The sequence below is a fragment of the Chaetodon trifascialis genome, chromosome 15 (assembly GCF_039877785.1).
Source record: "Chaetodon trifascialis isolate fChaTrf1 chromosome 15, fChaTrf1.hap1, whole genome shotgun sequence".
Classification (NCBI taxonomy): Eukaryota; Metazoa; Chordata; class Actinopteri; order Chaetodontiformes; family Chaetodontidae; genus Chaetodon; species Chaetodon trifascialis.
This window is the reverse complement of record NC_092070.1, coordinates 12678043-12705330: the sequence shown is the minus strand read 5'-3', so window position 1 is coordinate 12705330 and position 27288 is coordinate 12678043. Positions and strand designations below refer to the sequence as shown.

Below are 27288 nucleotides of genomic sequence, written 5' to 3'. Positions count from 1 at the left end.
GTTAAAAAATATAAAGTGACAAAAAATAAAAAACTTGACATCAAAAACTGCTGTGGACATCAAGTTTTGAATGCCTGTCACAGACTCCTTGGCTTTGTGCATGTGTGTAGGTGTGTGTGTGTGTGTTTACTGTATGTCTGCATGAACCTGTCCTTCCTCAAGGTAGTCTGGTGAATCATGAGTCTGATTCATGAAGAAACCTTTCAAGGTGTGCGTCAGTGTGTGGTTACACATAAAAAGCCTGAATGCGCGTCTATGTGCATGTTAATGTATGTGTATCCAGATGTGTTTAACGTGAGTGGGTGTAATGCATGCTGGGATACGTCTGAGATATGTCGGATGCGCATTTCAGCGGCCAGTGGTTCTTTGAACAGATACAACATACACATGCATACGTGCACACACACACCTTCACACACCGTAATCCTCCTCCTTTACCTTCAGAGACGTCCATGTCAGCTCTTTGCTTTTGTCTTTCTTTGACACAAGAGCACCGCGTTGTGTTGGTGGTGGCATGTTTACATTTATGCAGCAAATTGGTCCTTTCAGCACTTCGCACCGTTTTAGGAGGTAAACCAAGCTCAATCTTCCACTTTCATCGCAAGCCCTCCTCAGAATGCCGAGCTGCATTAATGAGTCGTAACCATTCATGTTGTCAGCTACGCCTGTGAACATAAACCAAAGGTTTTCTAGCCTGCCAACAGTCACAATGCATGCCTATGTTTTAACCAAACCTTTGGCAGAGGGGTTTAGGTTTTGGACTGAGTGCTGGTGTTGCCACACTCTCTGGCAGAACATTGTGGATTAGAGGGAGAATGGGGACTTTGATAATCCTCCCCCCTTCTCTCTCTCCCTCTCTCTGCCTCTACCTCTCTTGGGTGGTGAATGACAAATCTCTGTGGGGTGGGAATGCCATCAGAATAATGTTAAGATAATGTCAGGGTGCTGTCAGGACAAGGTTTCATTGTTTTATTTTGTTTTTTTTTTTTAGGAGTTTATTTTCACCCCCAAACCCCATGAGATAGTGTTCACAGGCATCCACTTCAATAGCTATATAGACTGGGGAGAATATCTTTATTGTCATTGCACAAATACAGTGAGATTAAGTGTGCTGCTTCTGTACTCAATGCTGTAAAAATGACATAAATAAGATAAAAATAAAACAATAAATAGCAATAAAGTAACAAACAGTATAAAAGTATATACTGCATCCAACACTAGTAAATAGTGCAACAGCTCAGATGTGCATAACAGCAACAGAACCAGTAATATGAGAGTGTAGATTTAGTCTTTGCAGTAATGCTTTGCTGAGTAATGCGTTACTGCCTAATGATGATTACGCAGCCAAACAATGTTTTCATTCCGTCGCAGTTCTTTATGCTACTTAATCATTTTATTTATTGTTATTTGGGGTGTTAGGCTTGAAGTACCATAAATGTCAGTTGCATTAACAAAACCGGTTCACAGCTGAGAGAAAGGAGCTCTAAACGAAGCCTGTGAACTCAGCTATAGTGAGGACATATGAACCAATTTTGAACTCAAATCAGGCAAAGAGAAATACATGCTTTGCTTCAGTTCACTCTGCTTTCTGTGTAGCTCCATGCATCCACATCTGGAAACTGTGCGATATTTTGGGCAATGTTGCACGCACATCCATTGCTGTGCATAAACTTATGTGCAAAGTACCTTGTAGTCGCTGTAATTAGAAGAATTGTCCACACCATCATAGAACAATACTTAAGTACAATACTTACAATAAAGCTAAATTTGTCACATTTGTCAAGTCTTACTGAAACAAATGCAGAAAAAAAACAAACATTGCAATAATCTCCATCACTCTGCATAAGAAGTTATTGTAGATCAGAGACATGATCTGTGCTTGTTGCAGCTGAATCAGCGTATGGTCTTTGTGCTGTCATTACATAACAACACAAACTGTGGCCCAGTTTCCAAGTGACATTCTTAAAATAACTCTGTATTTGTTTGTGTCAGTCATTTCTGCAAGCTGGGCAATTTCTCTGTGCCTGAAAAGATCTAATTTATATTTAGAAATCTTGAGTAGTTATTTGTCCTGCAGCGGTATTCATTTATTTTGGGACTTAGATGTTGCTATCGATTGATAGCATGCTACTGCAGGTGTGGGCTGATTTCAGGTTGTGATAAACTGTGTGATGCTGAAGAAACAGGCTCTCATACACGTGCACACTGATCAGCCCGTTCCCTCATATCAATCTGACAGGATGTGGACGCTATTCAGGCAACAGATATGTACTTACTGTCTTGATCAACTCATGCATACAATGGATTGTTTAGGAGAGCAACAGAGTACTCCTGTCACCTCATATCACCATCATTTGTTATACAGAGCTATAGTGGAAGGAATGAGGGATCTCTGGGTGCTACACAAAGTCCTCTAAGGTGGTGCCCTGCCCCTCCATTCTGGTGGTCACAACTCGTATTGACCACAGTGGGGGTGTGATACATCACTGAGGATTGCCCACCCGTTACCCACCGCTCTGCACACCACACTGTTGTTGTTGTGTGTCTTAAAAGACATATTAACAATCTTACCCAATCTCATCCATTTTATGTGAGCTGTTTACAGTGCAGTAAGTAAACAATCACAGCCTGTTATCTATGAATAAAAATGTGTGCTCATTGTCACATATAAACCACAGCACAGCACAGTGCCGCGTACACACACTCACACTCGTCTAAGCTTTCATCGCCTGGCTGGTGGATTAAGTGTGAGCATTTGTGAAATCATTTGAACCCCCAGGGGTGCAAAGAGCAGTGTTGACGGTGTGTGTGCGTATACGTATGTGTGTGTGTGTGTGTGTGTCACTATGTTTACGCATGCAACGTGCTGTGCATTTGGCTCAGGTTTGTGCACATTTCACAGCATATGTCTGCCTGTGTTTGGGGCCGACTGTGCGTCTGTGTGGTTCAGCTCTGCTGGGACTACAGACGGGTAAAACTGCAGTTAAAGAAGAAGCAAAAGAAAAAAAAAACAAGTGCTGGAAAATGAAAAAGAAGAACAAATGAACTTCCTTGGCTTGTTTTTACAGAGGATGTACCGCAATCAATATTATTATTGACCGAGGAGGGAGGTAGCATTTGTTTGACTATCGATTACTTGAAGCCAACAGCTTATTTCTACTTGTTAGCTTCCATAACTCCGGACTCTGAGCCTGCGAAGCTGACTCAGCACCACAGAGGCTCTGAAGGAATCTGAATGAAACTTAAACTTTTTTCTCTTTACTGTCCCTTTTTGGTATGAATGAAGATGCACGCTATACACACTGTCGAGCTTTAGCCCTCTAGAAACCAGAGGACACATAAAAGCAGTGTCTGAGTGCAGATGTGTGTCTGCAGGCTGTGGGTTAGAGTGAGAGATGTGATTCTAATCTTTAATCCGCTGGAATAAACTAGAAATATTCTGCTCTGCGAACACCTGTCTGTCTGTCTGTCTGTCTGTCTGTCTGTCTGTCTGTCTGTCTGTCTGTCTGTCTGTCTGTCTGTCTGTCTGTCCACCCCGTTGTGGGAAATAACTAAGCACATTGACTCAAGTACTGCTCTTCAGTACAATATTGAGGTATATTACTTGAGTACTTTCATTTTATACTTATGCTTCACTAGATTTCAGAAGGAAATATTGTACTTTTTCACTCCACTGCAGTAATTTCACATTCATAGTTTCTACATTTCTTTGTTTCCAAAATGTGTCACTTTTGCTCTTATTATAATCTCCATCTAAACTAAATAAAACATTAAAAAGCTGCTTGCACAGAAAGGCATTAGTACTAATATGCCAATGATTTACAATAACTCTCTTTCAGGTGGTCTAATGAATACTTTCACTTTTTATACTTCAAGTACACTTAGCCTCTAATACTTCTTTACTTCTGAATACAGGATTTCAACTTGTCATTGAGTATATTTATAGGCTGTGGCATTGCTACTTTTGCTGAAGTAAAACATCTAAATACTTCCTCCAGCTGTAGTCTAGCAAACATCTCTGCCTGCAAAGGTGTGCACACCTTCCTCCTGTCTCACCTGTTCTCCTCACACTGAATCAGACCGCTCTCTGCTCTCTTGTTGCATCTCTCTGCAACAAAACAATTTCCCAGATTGGGATCAATAAAGAAGCAGTCTAAAGTCTCTCTCTTTTGCTCTTAGTTTATTAGTTTTAAGTGGCCGGCAGGCAAAGCAAAATTCATATTTAATTGAGAAGACAGACTGAAAGGATGAATGACTGATAGTAAGAGAGAGAGAGACAGAAAAGGACTCTACTTCGGGATACAGTCGCTCAGGAAGAAAGTTCTCACAACTCAAGTGTGCTTCCAGGACTTTCTGTTCTGTTGTGTGTTGTTCCTGACATCCAAATGTGAGCAATTCAACTTAGAAATAAAATAGGTTTTTGGAAGAATATATTCTTTACTGGTGTTTGATGCTGGCTTTTCAGACTTTTAAACCAATAGCAAATAATCATCTTTCGGTACGTTCATGAAGAAATTCCAGTAAAAAGCAATTAACACCTTTTCTTGTTAGCATCAGGTAAGAGACTGTCTCCAGTGTGTGTATGACTGTGTCTACACGTGCAGTCTCCTAAACTAGGTTAAGCATTTAGGGGTTAAGATTGAGCATTTGCCTCCCCAAGTTCTATGTGCCAAAACAGCCATGACTTTGCAACTGACTTTAGCCCTGCGTGAAAGAAAAACCGCGGCCCCCTCATTCACTTGAATGGGGCCCATCTGTTGGCTCAACAGTAGTGCCAACGCAGAAGGCTCCAGCAAAAAACCAAAAGGGTCATCCAGGAAATGAAACCTAGCTCCACCTTTTGGCTAAAAATGCGGCGGCTTATTTCTACTGCAATCCACAAAAGACAAAATGATTACAACCGTGTGGTAAAATCTTCTTACAACATTATAAACCACTAATAAGCCTTCATACACAGATCTATTACTCAAACCAACCTTCTGGATCCTTTTTTTTTTTTTATTAGGACCATTTTGGATGTTGTGGAGATTTGTTTGCATCTACACCATTAAAAAACACATTAAAAATTAACAATAGATTTCAAATCGGGATGATTGTGGACACATTTTGCAGGCCAAGACACTGAAATATTCAGATTCTGTAGGCCATGGAACAAATTCGAAACAGATGCTTCAGTGGAGCATAGCGCCACGTACCCATCCAACTAAACTGTGCCTAAACATACAGACAAACACACACACACACACACAGACGAGCACACATACAGGGGAGCAGAGATACTGTCTCTCTGTGAAGCTGCAGATGTAGAGTGGGTGACAAAGCTAAAATATTTATACTCAGATCTTAACAGTCTGTGCCAAGAGAGAGACAGACAGACAGAGAGGAAGAGGGTGAAAGAGGGAAAGATTCAAGTAGAGATGCAGGCCACAAGAAAGAGAGCGATGGAAAGTGTCAGAGTGTGTGTGTGAGTGAGAGGAAAAGCAGAGTGATAACAACAGAGAGGCAAAGAGAGAGAGAGAGAGAGAGAGAGAGAGAGAGAGAGAGAGAGAGAGAGAGAGAGAGAGATGAGATGAGTGTGCAGCACAGATGCCAAATGAATCTAGGGCAGTTCAGAAAAAAAACAAGGCATTATTCCAAAATCCACTTTGTACATGTGCAAGTATGTGCGTGTAATTGTATTTCTGTTTGTGTGTGTGTGTGTGTGTGTGTGTGTGTGTGTGTGTGTGTGTGTGTGTGTGTGTGAGAGAGAGAGAGAGAGAGAGAGAGAGAGAGAGAGCATGTGGGTGTGGGTGTGTGATGTACAGGCAAATATGTAAGCATCAGTCTAATGTGAGTGTAAAATGCCAGAGGCTGAAATTGAAGAAGGAACACCAGAACTTTCATTTTAGCTCAGTCTTCAAGCCTTTTATTCATCACCCTTTAACAATTACAGTGCTCTCTGCATCACACCCACTCCTCTTCCAGCATGTTCTGCCGCGCTCCCTCTCTCACACACATCCGTCTATCCATCCATTATCTATAACCGCCTGTCCTTTGAAGGGTTGCATTTCTCTCCTCATCGAACTCAGACACCAAAGGATTTTGTGTGTGAGAGCATGGGTGTGGGTTAATAGGGGTGGGGGGTTGGCACAAAGCAAGATGATGGCAGATGGTGTCCTTACTTAACACACATACAGTGAACACACACACACACACTTAAACACTGACTAAACAGATACACACTTGCACAGAGACCGTGTATATGAAGCATGCGCGCTTCACATTATTGCACATCAGGTCCGCTGAGACACCAGCGGAATAATCCTTGTAGTAAGAAATGTATTTTTTATTTAAGTTTTTGTCAAGATGTTACAGTTTCCAAGCTGGCAGGTCATATCATGAGATGGTTTATAATTCAGTTCTAAATGTATTCTACATTAAATAAGATGCTGCCTCTTTCATCTGCTCTTATTTTTATATGCAGGTATTTTACCATTCAGGAATGTGTTGTACTCATTATCGCCAGTAATATATATCAAATAACTAATAAAACAATGGAAATAATATTGTTGAAATTAAAAAAAAAAATGCTCTGGTTTATTACCATTTTTTTCAAATGGAGATTTTAATTAGACTTAATAATTGAAACAACTGTGCACTGAAATCAGGAGTAAATCAGTTCTGTATTGGCGCAGAGGACACTGCAGTAAGAGCCCGAAAATAGCACCCCTAGCAGTAACAGCTGCATATTGTATGAGTCATGTCAAGTTCTTTCTTCCTCAGGAGATTATTAAACCCAAAAAAATGTCCAAATGTTGGGCTTCACCGAAGATCAGACTAGCTAAATAAATTTTTCTCTTCCTTTGCGGCGTCATATAGGCACTCGACTACGCTGTGGGACTGCAGCACAAAGTTCCATCTTTATTGCAGGGCTTATTTAGCATTAGCTTGTTTGGAGGAGAAACTAAAACATTATTAACTTGAATTGATTCTTTGAATCAGAACCTCGTTGCTGCTTCTCACCTGTCTACATCAGGCTCTGAGCAGTTTTTCCATTTAATGTGTTGGTGACGTCGTGAGACACACGCGGCACCATGGGCTTGAATAATTTATTCCGTAGGAGCATCAATGGCTTCAATGAAGTGTTAAAACAAACACATAAATCTGGAGGTGACTGTCAAGCATTTAATGCCACTGTGGCCCGTGTAGCATGTACGGCGCAGTCGTCTATGTACAGTGTTCAAATGTGTTTGTGCCAGTGTGAGCAATCAAAAGTGTGTGTGCTTTTGTGTAAACGTGTGGGTTTGTTTCTTGTGGCTGATACACACGTACAGTATACAGCAGGTATTCACAGACTTCAGTCAACAACATGACATGCACGCCACTCTGTGCTGACGGGAGATGTGGATGTCCATGCGCACATCTAAGCGCTTCAGTATGTCCCCACATGAGAACCAACACCTTCGACTCAAACAGGCATGCATCGCTGCGTCCTCCTCTTTCTGCTCAACAGCTTTTCCCCGTCAAAAACATTCTGTCAACGTCAGGCCACATTGCACCACTTTGTCACTTCAATTACAGTCATAAAGCACTGAGTTGTGAATCTATTATAGTGAGAGAAATAATACAGTATCATGGGATGACTGGCCACAACATAAAGACGTCTGTGGGTTGGAACATCATTCCAGTAAATTCCTGAAGGTGGTTATCAACCCCCATATTGTTTACTGACTACGGTATTTTCCATGGATATACATGTGGTTATGAAGGCGATGAAAAAGTTCCTATGCGACCATATGATTCAAACAAAATAAATGAACCATTGTTTGAAAAGTTGGATTTAGGTACCATGTGTTGAGCCTGTTGGGCTTAAAACACTGGGTTACACTGGGTTTCCCATCACCCTGCTCACTCTTTATATTACAGTTAGGCTGACAGGTATGAGACATGACCACACCTGCCAGCAGGCGAAGGGGTGAAGGTGGCGTTAAAGATTTGTGGCTCACTAACTTCTCATTACTCACCCTGCATTATTTGCCTTTCTTCTTTTCTATGTACTGTAAAATTCTTGTTTGGAAGATTTATCTGTTTCATGTTTCCTCCTCTTTTTTCCCTCGCTGGTTTCTCCTGTTTCCTTCACTCCCTCTGGCCGTCAACACTCTCTGCACTCTTTTCACGTCTCAGCCTCCCATGGAACATAAAACAGTGGTTTCCCGCTATCAACACTTTCATGCCCCACTAAAGTGCAGCTAATGAAACGGCGTCTGAATTTCTCAAAACTGCCAATGCAGTTGCATTTCTGAAACCTTGTCAGCAAATCACTGTCTGCCATGTCTCTCAGTCTCTCGCCCAAGGGGACCTCCCACAGGTTCCTGGCAGTGAAGGAGTGACGGTTGTTGTGAAACATGACTGTCGTATTGATTGCACAGAGCACTGCAACAGCTGGTAGGCTCAAAGAGAGCACAGTGCGCTATGGCCAAGAATGTGATGTGGAGGAGTGAGCAAGTGTGAATGCCTCCCAAGGGTTATCCCTCCCAGGATCTTTGCATAATCCTTCCTGATGGATACGGAGATCGATTCGGAGGGCGTGGCTGGGAAAGGGAGGCCTGAGGATAGGTGGAGCCGGGGGTGGGGAAGGTCTAAGATCTGAGATTGCCTGGCGGTCCTGATTCCCTGAAATGTACACTTAGAATCTGATATGAGCATACCAGTGTAACACTATGACACTGAAATCTGCATCTTTTTATGCAACGTGGTTCAGAGGTTTCTGGCTGCACGGTGGAGCAGCAGGTAGTGCGCGTGCCTCACAGCAAGAAGGTCGCAGGTTCGATTCCCGGGTCAGGCCTTTCTGTGTGAAGTTTGCATGTTCTTCCCGTGCATGCGTGGGTTCTCTCCGGGCACTCCGGATTCCTCCCACAGATCAAAAACATGCTCATTAGGCTGATTGGTGACTCTAAATTGCCCCTAGGTGTGAGTGTGAGTGTGAATGGTTGTGTGTATGTGCCCTGCGATTGGCTGGCGACCGGTCCAGGGTGTACCCCGCCTCCCGCCCGTTGACAGCCGAGATAGGCTCCGGCCCCCCCGCGACCCCGAAAGGGATAAGCAGGATAGAAAATGGATGGATGGATGGATGGATGGTTCAGAGGTTTCTATTTTTCCGGTTGATTTAGAGATTCACAGGTAGATTAACAGCATGTAAGGATGAAAAAGAAAAGAAGATGAGCAAAGCATGAGTTTAGTTAAAGGCTCAATTATGTGGTTAAAGGCCCAACCCATATTTTCATGACAATAATAAATTGACAACATATTTGCAGGATTAATGAAAGAAGCTGAAAAGAAAGCTTACACCACTGTCTTGTCTAATGTCACTGGTGTAAACAGACCTTTTACCACACCTGTGGCAGTAATATCTTTGGCCTCAATTAAATGACTAGTCAATCAACCCGTGATGGCAAGGTTCAATCCTGTGTTTTGAATTTTGGAGGTGGGGCGACATTTTGGCTTACATTTGGATCATGGGTTGTACCATTCAGGTTGTTTTGTGTCTAATTAAAGTATGCAGTTGCTAATGGCAACAACTCAACAAAGCCAGTCAGTCAGCTAAGCCGCCAGTCACCCACCCAGCCATCTGCTTTATTAGTAATCATCAAACAGAAACACACACTACACTATTACTATATGACTGCTGCATTATGCATATTCTATCAACTCTCAAGGTATGTGCTGTCACACTGGAATTATGCACAATTATAATTATGAAAGTGGGTTGAACATCCGTATATTTTGCTGCCGTTGGATCATTGAAAAAAGGCCGTCAAAATCAAAACTGTTCAGCATGTACTGCAGTCGCATTCCATCGCTGCTTGCAAACCAACCACATCATCCATTTGACCCGTACATGAGTGCAAGGTGAATTAATTAGGTCAGCGAAGCCGTAAGTGACTTGGCCTCCCAGTGCACTGAGGTCGGGAAAATATAATGGCACTAATGGCTCTTTTTATTAACTATTCAATAACTACTCAAGCTCCTGCCCATCTGGCTCCCAGGTGGCCCAGACAATTGATAGAAATTCCACTTAACTCACGCTTCAGACGTCATCTGACTACATGGTACTATTGATTTAGACTATACAAATACACAATGAGCATTTAGTTCATGTTACTGTATATATGCATTTCTTGCTATACATATATATTTCAAAAACATTTTTTGGCGAGACTGTCCTGTGTTTCTTCTCTGGACCCTGTTTTAAGGTGGCTCCAGTGATCTTTAACTGCATTGTTTTATGCAGTTTTTTTTTTCTCATTGTTTGAACTCCACACTATCAGTTTGCATGTCTTGGATTTTGCACAAGAGAAATAAGCAAGAAGCAAATTACATTTCAGGTTTACTTCCAGTATAGCATCCATCACCTCTTGAGAGCAACCCCAACAGACAGCGCTATGGATTCCCTGAATTATGGCTAACATAGTTCAATAGTATTCTGATGAACTCAAGATTACACAGCAACAAGGCACTGGGCTTGGTAGGTGGGCGGTCATTATTCAGGTCTCCCAGACCTGCCTCCCCTACTGATTTCCTCTCCCCTTTTCTCGGTACACCACTGATCTGTGATTGCAATTGATTGGAGACGGCTCATCATTCCTCCAAGGGCAACATCGAGAATTGTCGACATCAGGACAAAATGGATTTAAGGAGATAAGCAGGATGAGACAAATGAATGCAATGGGTGGAGATAGGATGAAGCAATGTGTGGAGAAACCAAACGGGTGTAACAAAAGAAATAAATAATGAGGGCATGCAGCTTGACATGTGTTTCTGCTAAATCCAAGTGGGTGTGGCCAGTGATTGATGGGGCCAGGGTTAGGCATGGGTGGTAAAGGCACTGAGAGAGGTTTGCCTTATTGACTGTATGAGGAGGAATCCACCTGCTTAGCAAACCGATAGACCCCTCTGTCATTTTGAGCACAACCTGATGGAGCTTTATTAACTATTGATCAGTGAAGAAACAGTGCTGTCTTGTTGACGTTCACATTTTTAGTTCAAGGCCAACATCAACTGAAAGTAGCAGGTTCGATTAATCTACTCACAAGGCACAGAAAAATGGCAAATGTAATGGCACTTACTGCAATCTTACTTGGACCAAATTCAACAAATTTAATGTCAAATATGTGTCATTTCAAACCAATTCATTTTGATGATGTTTTGTGTGTGCTTGCTGATTGCATTTGCAACAGTTAGTTTTAACTTTGAAGAGTGAAATGAGCGATTGTGCTGATAAAATCACAAGAAACACACCAGCTGCCTTATTCCAGCCAGTCACTCCCATACAGAACTCCCACACAGAATTCCTCTGAAAGTCTTCCTGTTCTTATTCTCTAATCACCTCAGTGAACAAGAAAATGGTGCCTCCATTTACGTTACGCATGCAGATCATGTTCAAGCATACACTTAGCACATCTTTGAACTCTTCAATCTCCCCATCGTGTGGCACCAAAGCCCGCTTTGCGCTTGGTCAGCACTATGCGCTGTCCATGGTGCTGAAGCGCTGCGCTCCGTCCACTGTACATATATGTGTTAATAGACACATAAGTCTGTGTACAGACACTGCCGATTAATTTATCCAGCTCAGTGATAGATGATTTTAAAACGTTATTCACAGTTGCTACGTGTTGTCTCGTGCCTGGCAGTCCAAAACGTGTGGGCGAAGGAATCCGTGCGGTCCATCGGTCAGTAGTCGGACACTGTTGCTGCTGCTGCTGCTGCTGCTGGCAGGAAATCTCTCTCTCTCTCTCTCTCTCTCTCTCTCTCTCTCTCTCTCTCTCTCTCTCTCTCTCTCTCTCTCTCTCTCTCTCTCTCTCTCTCTCACTGACTGGCATGCACGCACGCACGAGCACAGGAGAACTGATACTGAAGCCCTCATTGCAGGTGAAGTGTGGCGCCTGTCGTGCGACAGAGTGGTCAACACTGCTGAAAAGCTGAGCCATACAGCCTCAAAAACACAAGCCAGAACACACACATGCACACTCTCTCTCTCTCTCTCTCTCTCTCTCTCTCTCTGACACACACACACACGCACACACACACACACACACACACACACACACACACACACACACACACACACACACACACACACACACACACACACACAAGCGCGCATCGCCAGTAATATCCCCTGCGTGATTCCTCCCTCGATACTAAATCCCTTCTTGCACATCTGTCCGTGGCGCGTACTCTGCCCGTCCACCCTATCCCCGCAGAATCCAGCATAAATACCAGCCTGGCTTCATCTGACACTTTAAATCTATGGCCACAGATTTTAATCACTTCTGCTTGACATTTCAACTCAAAATGCTGGAATAACGCGTTGTGGCATACAACAACAACAACAACAACAGGGGCAAAAAGGGGGGAAATATAGACTGATGCCCTCAATAAAACCTTATTCCATACACGTTCAACATTATTCAGTATCACAAGTCTGCTCGAAACTGCAGTTAGGGCAAACCCCAAGCAGAAAAACATGCTTTGATGCCCTCGTAAAATCAACCATATGGGCTTCTGTTGCACCAAGAGGACTCAACCTAGCAGAGCGTTGGAGTGCAGGTGCATGCTCGCTCTGCCGTCGCTTGCATCCATCTCATATGATATATCATACCAAGCCAGCGTAAAGAAAAATACAGTTCTGTTCAAAACCAATGACGGAAGCGTGCATTTTATACGGTACCTTCATTGATTTCCCTCCCGAATCACGCGTCCGTTGGCTGAAGCAAAGAGTGAGATTTTCTTTTTCTTTTTTTTTTTTTCCATCCACCGCTAACGTCGCAGGCTCAGCAGCACGGCGGGAGAGGATGACTGCGAGAGAGAGAGAGAGAGAGAGAGAGAGAGAGAGAGAGAGAGAGAGAGAGAGAGAGAGAGAGAGAGAGGATGCGTAGAGTAATATAGTTGAACTGCAGAGGGTATCTGCGTCCACAGCTGGCTTCTTTCTCAAGTGAATATCTGCACATGCACGATCTTTGATATCGTCGTGTTAATTCAACATCATAATTAATGTTGCTCCCGAATTATGATTGCAACTGGCCAATCACGTTGGTGTGGTGTCGCAGCTGTGCCACTCGGGGAAAAAAAGACCGGAAAAATACGCACAAATACGCAAGGGAGAAGTTAGCCCTTCTTGACACGTGGTTAAAGGTCTATTTCCTAAATCTAACCAATCAGTGTTCTAACTTAAACCAAATCGGGTTTCGTTTCTTCATCTTCCTTCCTCTCTGGACTTTGTCGCTTTTTGCTCAGATGCAGCGATGGCCCTGCAGCAACATGGGTAATGATACCAACACCATCATTTACCTTCATTAACGACTGTGGAGTTGAAATGGTATTGATACAATACTAAATAAGTCGATAAGTAAGACTCATTACTGGGCATGCTCATGCATACAACATATGGGAGAGTGATGGACACACATTTATCAGTAATATAAGGTGGTCAGACTCATATATAACCCCATATTCCCTTCACTGTTAGAAGACCAATACTTAACAGACAATTCAGACACATGATTGCTGTAAGAAATGATCAAATGCTGCTGTAAAAAGTGAAAAATGGTGGGAGGGAGAGGAGGAAGACAGGAAGGAAGCCGCTCCATGCTATGACCGAATCTGTTATGATTATGATTCAGTCACATCAACCAACAGGGAGGTGAAGTATTAAAGCATCCATTCAAAAAGCAGCAGTCTCCAGCAGTTTGTGAATCAAGCTGTGTTGAAACACAGCGCAAATCCAGAGCTAGGGATGAGAAGGCCCTGATGATGATGCGTGAGTGTGTGGGCGGCCGGGAGGTTGAGTCTGCCTGTTTCACATGAAGGAATATGTTAGAGGTGTGATCATACTCAATTAACACTCTTCTCCTCCCCATTTCACACGTCCTTTTTTTTTTGGTTTCCTTGTCTTTCTCACTCACAAAAGCCAGCGTGTGCAGACACATGCAAACACACGTGTACACTTCATCTCATTAACTCGCTCTCTCTCCATCTCTGTCTTTTTTCACTGTCAGTGGAGGACTATTAGCTCCAGAGACTGAAGCGGTACTGAGAGTCTCATTAATATTTTCTCATTATCAGTGCCTGTAATGGTAAGCAATAGCTTGTCCTGGCTTGATTCTTAACAAATCTGTTATCTATTGCTGCTATACTGGGAGGATACGTAGCCGCGCATGATGAGCTATTTAATGACAATAGGCTACATATATGAGCCAAAACACAGCCATGTCGCTGTATCAACAATGGATAAGGATGATTTCTTGCATCAAAAGTTATTTCTAACTGCAGTACCACATCATTATTGTGGTTATTGTGGCCACGATACATTTTTTTTCAACATCCTCTCTGAGTCTAAGCTGATGAGTTGTAGCCCTGCCTTCAAAAGTGCCTTCAGACTGGGAAAATGCTGCTCTAATAATCCCGTCTAGACTGCATTCAGTCAGTTCTGATCTACTCTTTTCCAGAGACTGCATTCATTGGCTGAATGCGATCTTGGGAAATTAGTAGATTGGAAGAGAAAAACAAGAACGGAAGGCAAATATCAGAGCAAGGGTAGAGAGAAAGGAGCCGGAGAGTGTGATTTTTGACTCACCCTCCCCGACCGGCCCTGGATAAGGAGGTTTTTGTTCCATCTTTACCTTTGCACGTCTGATACAGTTAATGACCTCAACTGGTTGAGCTGTCTGCGAGAAAACAGAGACTCAGAGGGCTGGATTTGAGAAGACATAGTACAGCGAGAGGAATGAATGCAGACCATGAATATCAAGAGCAAATGTTATGTAAATCAAGTTATTAGTCGCTGAGATACTTCTGCTCTATTCATGGATGCATGCCAAGTGTTTGTAAGGTGACGTCTGGTGGTTCTGGATGAAAGATCAGCTGGGTCACGAAAATCAGTCTAATCTATCTGCACCAAGCACAATAGCACAGTGCCAGTGCCGTGTCATTAGAGGGCCAATATGACAGCAAAGAGGTGGTTCATATTTCCAAAGCATCATTTTGTCCAGCCACAAAATATCAGGCTTCTGGCTAGTGCTGATTGTCTTAGAGGACCCAAAGATGCTGGCCTGTCTGCTTGCATTTCTTAATAGCCTCATCCAGCTGTCTCCTCATAAATAATTCTTTCCTAACTTCACTCTCACACACAAAGCCACTTTGATGCATGGGACTCTTTTCCTGACAGCCAAACAATTAATAGCTGCTCTTATTTTCTCGAGTCACTGCCAGGGACTTTAATTTCGGATCCTTCTCGTGAGGCGATCTGATGTGAAGACAAGAAGGACTGTCACCATGCCGCTGCAAAGGGTTTGGGGCTATGACATTGGCTGCCCCTTTAATGAATCTAATTTCAGATGCTTTCTCATTCCAGAAATCTTTCCACATGGATGAATTCTGCACTGCACTTTTCTTCTTGATTTATTTTTTATACTTTTCTGGGAAAACTGCTGCGGTGCTCCTTGTCTGCTCCATCCACTCATGGGTTTTCTCCACTTAAAGTCCAGCTGAAATCCTATTTTGTGATTCCTTTTCGTCATCAAAAATAATGCCAATGTGTTTTTTTCTTTGATTGTTGTCTATTGCCAGTTGTTTTTATTATACAAAGGAAGAGAAAAGGTCTTTGGGGAAATATAAGAAACACTCATTTTCATCTCAGCCAACCAGAGCAGCATGTAGGTGTCAGTGTTTGATTGACAGCAGCTGGCCGGCTGCCAGAGTACCGGTGTTACGCTGTAGGCAAAGAGAGTAAATAAACTTGCACTGTAGCTTGCATGTCGTGGCCAGACAGCGTGTTGTTAGTGGTATTGAAAAGTAAGGATGACACCAGCATCAAACTAGGCCAAAGAGGCATTAGCAGATGTTTATATGCTGTTTAAAGGAGGTTATATGAGGTGCATCCCATAGTCCTTGCATTACCAATAGTAGAGAGCTGTTGGCACACCCCCAGTTTGCAGAGCGGCACGGCAGCTGGGCAACGTGCTGCTGTGGACGGGGGCAGCAGCGGTTCGATCGGTTCGTTTGTTTGTTTCATCGCTTGACTTTGGTGTTTTGACATGTTAGTTCGAATCCAAATTAAACACAAACAAATTGCCTGATCGGAGCAGCAGTAGACCAACAACTCCAGTGTTCTGCTGGGTAAAATTACTTTTTGTTGTCAAAGGAGTGTGGTGGCTTTGAATAGACTGATATAACAGTGGCAAGGCAAACCAGTGAAAATACTGTAAACATAGTGTACACTTATTTTTTTTGTACGGCTAAAATACTACTTGCTGTTACCCCCAGTTTACAGCAGTACATCACTGTGTTTCCATGCAAGTACTACTCTCAGCTTCTCCAAATTGGGGTGTGCCGACTGCCATCTACTGTGCCTCATACAACCCCACTACCAAAAATCCAAGTGCACTTTTATCCCGGAGGACGTTTGTTTGTTCCAAGCCGCATGAGACGGGTGTTCACGTTTGTAAGTTCAATGAAAAGGAGACTTTAGCAGGAATGCTGATCTGACTCTTGTATCAGGCTTCTGTGTGGCTCAATGAAAATGTCTGCTCTGTCTCTGAAGCTCCTGCTGCAAGATTTTATTACTTTTAGAACTTACTGCTTACTCTTCTTCAATCGCATTACCTTGATTCATGCAGATTGCCTCTAGGTAGGTCAAGGTTTACATGACTTAGTTCCACTTTCCAATGTTTAAGTGCCAAAATTGCTGAACTGCCTTTCTTCAAACACTCTGCCTTTCACATGTTTTGCTTACACCCAGTCTCACTTTTAAGCATCTTTATTGTATTTGGCTAAAGACTAAAGACTGAGCTAAAACATCCCTTCTCTACAGTGCATCAAAAACAGTGTGAAACATTGCCTAGTTCTTCTGCCTTCAGTATGTTTATCCCAAACACCACAATGTATTTATATATTGTTATACACACTATATTAGTTTGTCTTCATGGACAATAAAGATCATTAGGCCTATTTCATAGATAAAGCTTTGGCTTCCTATGAGGATAATGATATTACAGGCATGAAATTACTGCTCTAAAAGACTGGGATGCACATATAGAATGAAATTTGACCAACTTTTCTAATAAATATGAAGAGATCAAGGGAAAACTCCCTGCATACACTGCCTAATGGTTTCTTTGTCTTTATCTTTATGAGTATAGCAATTGAAAAAAAAAACATTAGGTTATGACTGCAGTTGGTTACCTGCGTCAGCTTGCTGATGTTCCCAGTCTAGTTGATTAAACAGGCTCGTGACACATCTTTTGCTTAAATGTCAGTGAAATAAAACATCAGAACTTGCACGGGGAAAAGTTCAAAGCCGTGACAGCTGCTGTCTCACTTCCACCTGTGGTCCTGCCACCTTTGTGGCACACGTTACCTTTGGCTGACGGCTACATGATTTGACATATTCAAACGCATACCCAACATATTCAGTTCAGATTCCAGGATTGTTTACCAGACGAGGTATGTCAGCTGAATGGCCTCACGACACAAGCGCTGCAAGTGTGTTTCTATGGTAACCAAGTATAGTATTGAGAAGAGGAGCAAAGAGTGAGAGACACTGACGCTAACCCTGAGCAATGTATTCTCTCGTTTTTCACTCATCTGCCTATCCATTATGTCTTTCGGAGGCGGCTGTTTGAATATCATGTCGGCGCTATGGATTGCGTGAAACATTTGCTTGAAACTTCAAAACATGTGTCTTGACAGTAATTGTGCATGTGCACCTCTGTATTCAATCTATTAATATCATTCCCTTTCACAGCTCCAGCTCAGCAAAGATGCATACAACCTCGATTCCAAAAAAAGCCGGGACGCTGTGTAAATCATAAATTAAAAACAGAATGCAGTGACTTGCAAATCCCTTTTCGACCTATATTTAATCAATTAGAAAGATAAACCTTGTTATTTTTTAGAAATAGACGCTCATTCTTGCTTTGATGCAGCAACACAGGAACACAGGAACTCCAAAAACACCTGTTTGGAATATTCCACAGGTAAACAGGTTCGTTGTTGAACAGGTGATAGGATCAGGATTGGATATGAAAGGGGCATCCTGGAAAGGCTCAATTGTTCACAAGCAAGAATGGAGCGAGGTTCACCATTTTTTGAAAAACTCAAGCAACAGTTTAAGAGCAATGTTGGGATTTCACCATCTACAATGCATAATATCATATATCAACAGCATCCAGCAATTCTTCCACCTTCTCTGGGCCCAAGCTCATGTCAGATGGGCTAACACAAAGTGGAAAAGAGTCATCAGATGAGTTCACGTTTCAAACACTTTGGAAGTCATGGGTGTTGTGTCCTCTGGGCTAAAGAGGAAAAGAACCATCCAGATTGTTGCTAGCACACAGTTCAAAAGCCAGCATCTGTGATGCTATGGGGGTGTATTAGTGCCCATGGCATGAGTAACTCACACATCTGTGAGGGCACCATTCATGCTGAAAGGTACCTACAGGTTTCTGAGCAACATATGCTGCCAAGTAGACCACATTCTTCTCAGGGACGTCCCGGCTTATTGCAGCAAAACAATGCCGTCACAAGTACAGCCTCACAGCAAAAGAGTGTAGAGAGGTACTTGACCGGCCTGCCTGCAGTCCAGACCTGTCTCCCATTGAAAATGGGTAGTGCATAATGAAGCCCAAAATACAGCAAAGGAGACTTTGGACTCCTGAGCTGCTGAAGTCATAAAACAAGAATGGGAAAGAATCTCACAACAATTAGTGTCCTCAGTTCCCAAACGCTTACTGAGTGTGAGAAAAGGTGATGTAACACTGTGGTAAACAGGCTCCTGCTGCATCTTCTTGGAATGTGTTGCAGACATCATATTCAAAATAGTAGTAAATGCACACATTTCAGGAGTGAACTGAAGCTGCAAAATGTCAAACTTGATTATTTCACATTTGTGTTTTCATGAAAAGTCCACAGTGATGGATAAGGTCGTCCAAGAGCTGATCCAGAATTCTCTGAGCTGTTTTCTAGGAACACATTCTCAGTTGAGCTGCATGTTTGTGAAAAAGTGTCAGTATTTAAGATGCTGAATACATGATTGTGAACTGGATACATGGAGTGTGAATGCTGGCTGTGTCTTCAGTGGCCTCGTGCCTGGACAGAGCAGAGGGCATCATCACAAGACTCAACTGGGATGCAATCAGCAGTCAAGCAGACAGGACGCAGAGTTCCAGCTGATCCTTACAGAGGCTACACATCATTAAACAGCCATTTGAATGCACCAAGTTTCTCTTACAATTCATGTGCATTCATGCAAACATGCAACCACACACACATCGAGTAATTATTGAACAGACAAAACTAATCGCTCTGCACTGTTAAGATACGTTTCCACACTGCTTATTCTGCACCCTCAATATAATAAACTAAGTTTGTCAGCAAACAATAACAATCTCCAGATAGCGTCATTCCAGAAACATGTCACCATACGAGACTGTATATGCAATCTTATGGCATCATACATATTTGTGCATAAAGCAGATGAATTCACTTTTGTTCCTGTGCTGGCTAGTTGCTGAGAAGAGTGCTGCTGTGTAAATGGAAAATTATATTTTTCCCGGAAGTCAGTGGTGCTGCTATATGTGGGGTCACTTAGATTAATGCTGGTGCAAGTTAATGCATAAAACCAGCAGCAGATAACAGCCACAATGCTAAGTACACAATCACCAGGAGGTGTTCAGATTTCACACCAGGAGCAGCTGGAGTGAAAATAGAACCCAAAGCTTAAATAAAACCCGCTCAATTAAAGGTACAATCATTAAAATATGGCCCTTTGGTAGCATCTAGTGGTCATCACGGAAAACTACACCAACGTCAGCAAGTGCGTCTCATGCTCTGTTCTACAATATATTGAATTTGACTCACAAATTTCAAGCTTGGCCCTGTTTGTTAACTGCTCCAATTCTTTCCAGATAAGCCACGAGGATGCTGAAGTACTGTAAACAACACTGCTGTTAACAGTGTTAATATGCAGCCTCAACAATTAGATATATCTATCCAACATTGCAAAGTTTTACAGTCAGCATCAATACTTACGACTGACTTATGTGAAGTAATGCCATCACAGACCTCTAAGATAGTTTATCTGCCTGTTTTCACCTTAAGAGCATGTGAATTGCTTGAGTACACCTTTGATTGTCCAGTGTTCAGCAGTCAAGATCACTTTTACAACCATATCTTCCACTGTTGACTACTGAAGTGGACTTTTAAGTGTGTAGCTAGATGCAGGTAAGTGCCTGTAGCTCAAGAGCACCAAGGTTACAGCTCATGACGGAGTGGAGGAACAGAGTTCACTATTTATTTCCTCTCTTTACCCAAATTTCCATTGGGGATTTCAGCAGCCTCTGCACTGTGTGACCCCACTCACTTCACTGCAGGTCTGTTGGATAACTGGTCAGTCCTCATTATCCTCTAAAATGGATAAGACTGAGACGTTTTATACAAGCTTCAGAGCCACAAGCTATTTCCTGTGATCACTGCTCTGCTTTGTCAGCAGTCTGCCCTGGGATTGATGGGAAAAATAATTAAATCAGCTACAAAGGATTCAGGGAACTTTCCCTTGATCTCTTCTAATATTGGCATTTATATCCTGATGAAATGTCTTTCTTCCCCTTCAAAGCTTTTTCATCTTTATCATCATTGTACATCTACCCTGTGCTTACTGAGAAAAAAGAAGAAATGTGATTGTCCAACAAAAAAATATTATTGCTTCATAGAAGTCATCTGTGTCAAACACTGCATCAAACACACCACTGTGTCATTATATATGATTAAATGCTGCACCCTTGAGGTACACAAACGCATTGGACCACTGCAGACGATCAAGCTACTGTCTGTGTTGACTGCGTATGGTATTTCTGACATGTATACACAGTTAATGGGCAAATGTACAGAACAAAACAAAGCCTGATATATGGCAATTCCACCATGGCCGGTGCATTAAGATGTTCCGTGTGCTGGTTTAAAGCTCAAGTCCAAACAAGATCATGAGCAGGAATGTCTGTCATTTATTTTTCTAATTGCTGAAAAGGGGAAAAGAACATCACATACCAAAATTCAGATGTCAACAGGAGCAATTCCAAAGAAAATACCGCCACAGCAGCATTTAATAGCATGAATTACCCCTGTAAAAATCCATGTTTAAAAAGTGACATGATGGGAAAGTGACTCTGCCAAAATTGGAGTGCACTTCAGTCCTAAGATGATCAATAGCAGTGAGCATTTTTTTAATTTTGTCCTGTAATGCTTATATGACAAGCATGTCTGATGATGTCCTACTGCAGTAAACTATGTTAACTTTTTTAGTTTAAGTTTAACATCCCTATGTGACCACTGTGTTCTGAACTTGGTGTGTGTGGTGAAAAATTTAAATCCATACAATGTAAATGAGAGAGAGCATGCTTGGCTTTGCCCGTCCTCTGAATTTGTCTTGTAAAGTTTGACACAAGTGTCCCAGTTCTCATGTAAATACAACCCAAATGGAAAGAGAAAGAAACAACTGAGACGTGAATGTTTTCACTTTGTTTTTTTAGACAATGACTGACTGAGGGTGTGGGCAGTAACGTGTTTGTGAACGCTCCCACACCCAAACAAATGAATTAGGTGGAGGGATGGTGATAAGTCTTCAGAGTGTTTCACGACACTGTCAGGACTTCTATTTGACCAAATATACTGTAAATATACTCATACAAACATACAATATACAATGTTACTGTCTTTCATGCTCTACATTAATGTGCTACATTAATGTGTGAAGGTGATTTAAATGTACTTTACAAGACTGAATAAGTTACAAGAGGTTTAGAAATGACCAAAGAAAATTCTAAAATATTTCATTTGTGTACTGTGTGACTGTCAAACCTGTCAAGCTACATAAGCAACATTTAAACTGTATGAAACATTTTACATGCAGTCCTTGAACAATGAATCATCCAGCTAGAACTACGGGAAATGGACAATGATGCAATCACATTCACTCATGTCGAAATACACGTCACCTTTTGCACTGATTAAACTAGAATTTATAAAACAAAACATGGATAACAATTGGAACTAATTCTGTTGCTGTTCTGTCTTTCTTCTTGCTTTTTTCTGTCCACTTCATCAGCATTAATCATCATCCTTGTTCCTCTCATCTGTCTGATCCTCGGGTTTGTCAAAATCCTCAGACACTGAAGGTGCATCTTTCTGTTGAAATAAATGATCCAATTCAGTATTTGTGCTGTTCACTTAAATACACACCACATGCATAAAATCTGCTGTTTACATGTGATTTTTGTCGGGGGTTGCTCATCCGTTTTAGATACAAAACACTGAATATGGCATAATACGATCAGTTGGTGCTTTGCCTCATTCTACATGTAAAGTGTCACATGTACAATTGTTTGAAACATGTCAGTGATACAACTTTTTAAGTTTAATTTACATAAAAAGTGCTTGAGGTCAAGGAACTCACCACAGATCTTTCTTTTCCACAAGAGCATGTCAGCCATCTGATGTACTCCTCTCGCACCTGAAGCATACAAATCAACAATTCAGTGTTGCTCAACATGTGCAAAAACACACAGAAACTACAAACACGCCATAAAATATAAACAATTATAGGTTGAAAATCAGTGTAGTTCAGTAGTTTAAAGCTGTGCTTTAACAAATGCAACTTGACATTCTGTTCACATTGTCTTTCTATCATTAGTGTTATGCTGATACCAACAGTTAAATGATATGTTGTGAGATGTCAAGATGAGGAAAAGAGGAGGCTGATCTCCTGAAGACTACCTCCTTATTGAGCAGGCAGTGGACAATGAAAAGGAAGGTGCCCTGCTGGGAGTTGAGTAAAATGAAGAGCAGCTGAAAGAAAAGATTTGTCTGGTACAGGCCCAGAATCCAGGTGCAGCCCAGTATGACAAACTGGGCCACAATCTTGAAGACAATCAACCTGTAAACAGTGAGAATTGAATGAGTTTTTACCTTTACCATATAGATGGCTACTGAGTACAATATTTTTAACACAAAATGTATAAGCCTATCAAATACAGTCAATTGAACATTATAGTATATAAAGTCTGTGATACATTGTTATACTCAGTCAATGATTTGTTCATTTTTGACACGGGGGATGACCCAATATCTGATCATACAAGCATTATGGGAATATTATAGGAATAATACAGGCAGCAGTGTCTCTGTGTCACCTTGATCATGAAAGTAACACGACTTGATATACAGGCTACAATATAGTATAGAATTGAGTATTTATAACATGGATTTGACTGAGAGGAAAAGGTGCCATTAAAAATCCAGCAGTCCTGGAACGAGTGATCCTATCAAACAAGTCAAACAACACAAGTCTTCATTTCTATGCAAAGACAATTCTGACCACTCCTGGTTCGTACCTGGTGTCTTTAGATTGAGAAACATCACTTTTCATGTTGGCCAGGGTGGGTCTCAGACTCCACAGAGTTGCACAGAACAATATCCAATTAAGCTTAAAAGAAAAAATGAACATAGAATATTTCAAAAAACAAAGAAAGCAAGACTTCCACAAAAAACCTTCAGTACGACATGCAAAGAAATATGTCTGTGTGGAATAAATAGAGGTCAGAAAATGAATAGGGGCAGATTTTTCTTTGGATTACGCCACATACAGCAAAGTTTTGAGACATTCAACATGCCCAACAGCGATGTTTTACTGATTTGTTCCATACAAGTTAAGTTAGAAAGCACGCAAGGCTGAGCTGATTGTATTTTCTTCTAAATAGAATCTAAATGCTAATATCCAGTTTACTCACACCAAGGATAACAATCACAGGCCCAGTCAAAGCCCAGTTGAAATTGCGCTGTGTTGAGAGCCAGCAGCTGCAACACAATCAAACAAACAATCATTTCAATCTACATGTACATCGGACAAACAGGACAGTATGAGTGCATGTGTTACTGCTCGTCCTACTCACACCTCTGCCTCAGTGGCACCGTATCCATCAGAATACACCAGTCCAGAAACACCCACAATCACAAAAGGCACACCGTAGCCAATCAGGTAGAGAAGTGGCTTGGGGAGGCCATCTCTCTGGATCACCTGCACCCTGGAGAGCCTTCGGACCAACAGGTGGAGCTGCAGCGCCTCCAGCAGCATCCACACAAAACTTGCAACAACTAAGAAGTGGAGAAGGCCTGCCATGATGGTGCAGGCCAGCTGTGGGGACACATGGTGAGAATCGTGAATCAGGACGGTTAGCTTCCCTTGGCTCATACTCAATACATGTGTGAAAGATCCCGTGAAGTATTTCTGAAAGCAAAAACCTCTTGTGTGACGTATTTGTCATTCCACAGCAGCAGGAGATGAGACAAGGAGAGGTTGAGGCACATGTGAAGACGGGCTGTGTTGTTGATCTTGGGGTTCCAGCTGCACAGGAGGAAGGTGAAGATGGCCAGAGCAAAGAAGAAGAGTCCGATAATCACGCACATTCGGTTGAGCCACTCCAGGAAAGGGTCCTCTGCTGGAGGCTGAGACGGCAGAAGACAACACATTTAGATTCTGACCAACCTGATCTCGGGTCTGTGGATTTAAAAGCACTGCATTGTGTCCCTGACCTGAACAGCACACTTTTACCCTGTACACAGAAATGTGATATACCTCCCCAATCTGCATGATGAGGGCAAAGGTTGAAAGGTGAGAGCAGCTGCACACTGTGTAGTTCTCATCGGAGTATGCAACCCAACAGCCCTCTACTGACCAGCTCATCGCCACGTCCGTTTGTCCCTCTTCTTTGTTCTTGCTTTTGTCTTCCCAGTACACACACGTCACCATTCCAGATTCTGGCACTTTCTGAGAAACCAGGAGACACAGCGGTTAGATGTATTGAAAGCTCTCTGTGGACGGCTGGATGGGTGATGAATGCCGCACCTTCTTATGCTGGATGGTGAAGTTGACAGGCTCGGTGAGGTTGGTGTTGTTCATTTTCGGTAAGACCGCAGTGAAAACATCCGAGTACATCTCTGTCTTGTTCACTGTTTTAAAGTATTGATGACTAAGAAGGCTCTCCATCCCATTTAGAGTCATAAAGGCAGCTGCTGCAGAGCCTAGGAGTGTGCACATGATACAGGAACAAACATTTAATGTTGATGTTGATCGCAGTCATCGCGTTCTTTATGATCAACTCTCTCTCTCACCATTGTTGGCACTGGCTAGAGCCTGCAAGTTGATATCCATGGTCTGTCCTTTGGCAGACAAGGGGACTCTGTCCATATCATGAATCCCTGGACCAATGGTTTGTAGGCTCAAATCTTTCACATGGATGAAAATCAGAGCAGGTTGGAGTTCACTGAAAATTTGAATATAATCTAATATAAACTAGGTTTCTGCAGGCTACCCTTCTCTTACCCAATATTGAAGTCTGCACAGTTTTTTTGGTTTGGTTTTGGGTTGCTGGTACCATCGCAGAAACTAGACGGTCTGAGATTTCCAGGATGACACTGCCGGTCTCCCCATCTCCTTCACTGCTCACCCTGACTGACCTGGCCTGCGGTCCGACGCCTGACACTTCCTGCAAGAGATTAAGGTTGAATAAGCAGGTCAACAAAAATACAAACAGTAAATGTGACGCAAAGCTCTAATTTCATGGCAAGTTAGGTACCATAGTTGCAGAAAAGCTGTTTGCCACTGTCTGCAAAGACACCAAGGAGAGAGAGAAAAGCATTAGGTAGAACGTAATTGCAGTATCACATTGCATCACGTCTGATCTGTCTCTATACTTTAAACACACTTTCAGTTTCTATCTAGTGGGTAAGTGGGCAATCCATGGACTGTTTTCTCTGTGTGTTTTCTACATACCACTTCTGGTAAGAGCACATCTGTGTTTTCCTTAAGTTGCTTATCCATGTTGTCAAGGAAAGCTCGCTCTTTTGTCTGGCCCTGCAACAAGAGTGTTTGTTGAGTATTTGTTTGCTATACTACGCCGTGAGCTCGTGATTTGGCATCTATGCTTTAAGAGAAAAGTACTATCTAATTTTTTAGAATCTCAAAATCCCTGTGTTTTCATTACACAATGGTGAGACATCAGTTTTATGTATGATATCATGGAATAGGATTGGTATCTGCTTCATTATATTAGCAAGCCAGGGTAAAGAACCGAGTTGGGATATTTGTCTAATCATTATTACAACATGTCCTTTAAATGAAAAGTGCCATCTGGGCTTACCTCTGCCGGTACGATTTGATCCAGGATATCCTGAATACCTGTCAGTAATTTAGAAAATATTGTGCATGACCACCTTTGCACTTTCATGCATTTTAATCATCTTTCAACTTGACTTCGCTCACTTTGACAAAACGAGACCCCCATCTCCCACATGATCCCAGTTGAAGGGAAGTATCCTTCAGGACAAGAACAGTGGAAGGTCCCCGGTACATTGGTGCACACAGTCTGTTTACCACATAAACCAGGAGTCTCACTGCACTCTTCTATGTCTGCAGAGGGAGAAGACACACAGGGCTATCTGTCACTGTGGCTCATTTGATCCATATGTCAGTCAGATACCAAACAATACCACGCACCTGTGCACGGGTTAGCAGCGCTGGCTATCACGTCTGGTTCATTCAGACGAAAACCAGGGTAGCAGGTGCAAATGTAAGATCCGATGGAATTTGTGCAGTTGGAATTAGGTCCACAGACAGTAGCATCTTTGACACACTCATCAACATCTGTAAAAATACAGAAGTTGCCAAATGCATGGTACACAAAAAAAGCCAAACAGACTTTTTGGTCACAAAAGTATATTTTAATTATTTAATGTGACCTGTGGTACTTTCTTTAATAATTCACCTTTCACTCCAAACTCATTCAGCTTCCACCTAGCTGTGCCTGGCTGCTTTCATTTTGATTTTGTTTTTCAGTTTATTTATATTATTCCCTCCTCCCAGAGCTAGCATTCAGATACTCTATTCAATACTGTGTTGTAAAATCAATGCACATTTGAAACAAACCAGCAGAGTGCAGGTTAGGTTTATGAGTGTATCCTGCAATTCCATTTCCTCTGACAATCTGGGATTTACTTGATTTTAAACAATGTCTCCTGGCGTAAAGTGAGCCCAGTGAGACAGTGGAATAGCATTTTTTTTTACTGGATCCTATGCTGGAAAAATGTCTCCAAGAATGTTTTCTATTTGCTAACGTCTTTACTGCTGAAAAGATTCTTGTCTTTTTCTCTCTCATATTGAAACAAATGTACCCAAAACAACAGGCATCCATGCACAGATGT

The 27288-nt window shown here is 42.1% G+C and overlaps 2 protein-coding genes across 2 annotated transcripts in view; both read right to left on the bottom strand.

Moving 5' to 3' along the window:
• Nucleotides 1-12841, bottom strand: part of LOC139343468 (protein phosphatase 1 regulatory subunit 29) — a 66247-nt gene extending 53406 nt beyond the window's left edge. Inside the window, exon 1 of the mRNA XM_070981143.1 lies at nucleotides 12710-12841. The gene's annotated coding sequence lies outside the window, so the exon portion shown is untranslated. The remainder of the gene's footprint in view (nucleotides 1-12709) is intronic.
• Nucleotides 12842-22140: 9299 nt separating this feature from the next.
• Nucleotides 22141-25909, bottom strand: LOC139343203 (adhesion G protein-coupled receptor E1-like). Its single transcript, XM_070980693.1, has 11 exons — nucleotides 25862-25909; nucleotides 25412-25574; nucleotides 25201-25314; nucleotides 24935-25110; nucleotides 24665-24856; nucleotides 24331-24534; nucleotides 23984-24223; nucleotides 23424-23515; nucleotides 22807-22966; nucleotides 22487-22543; nucleotides 22141-22218 (listed from the first exon to the last, which is right to left on the bottom strand). Exons 1-11 carry the CDS (start codon nucleotides 25907-25909, stop codon nucleotides 22141-22143), a joined length of 1524 nt encoding a protein of 507 aa, XP_070836794.1.
• Between the last annotated feature and the right edge of the window lie 1379 nt (nucleotides 25910-27288).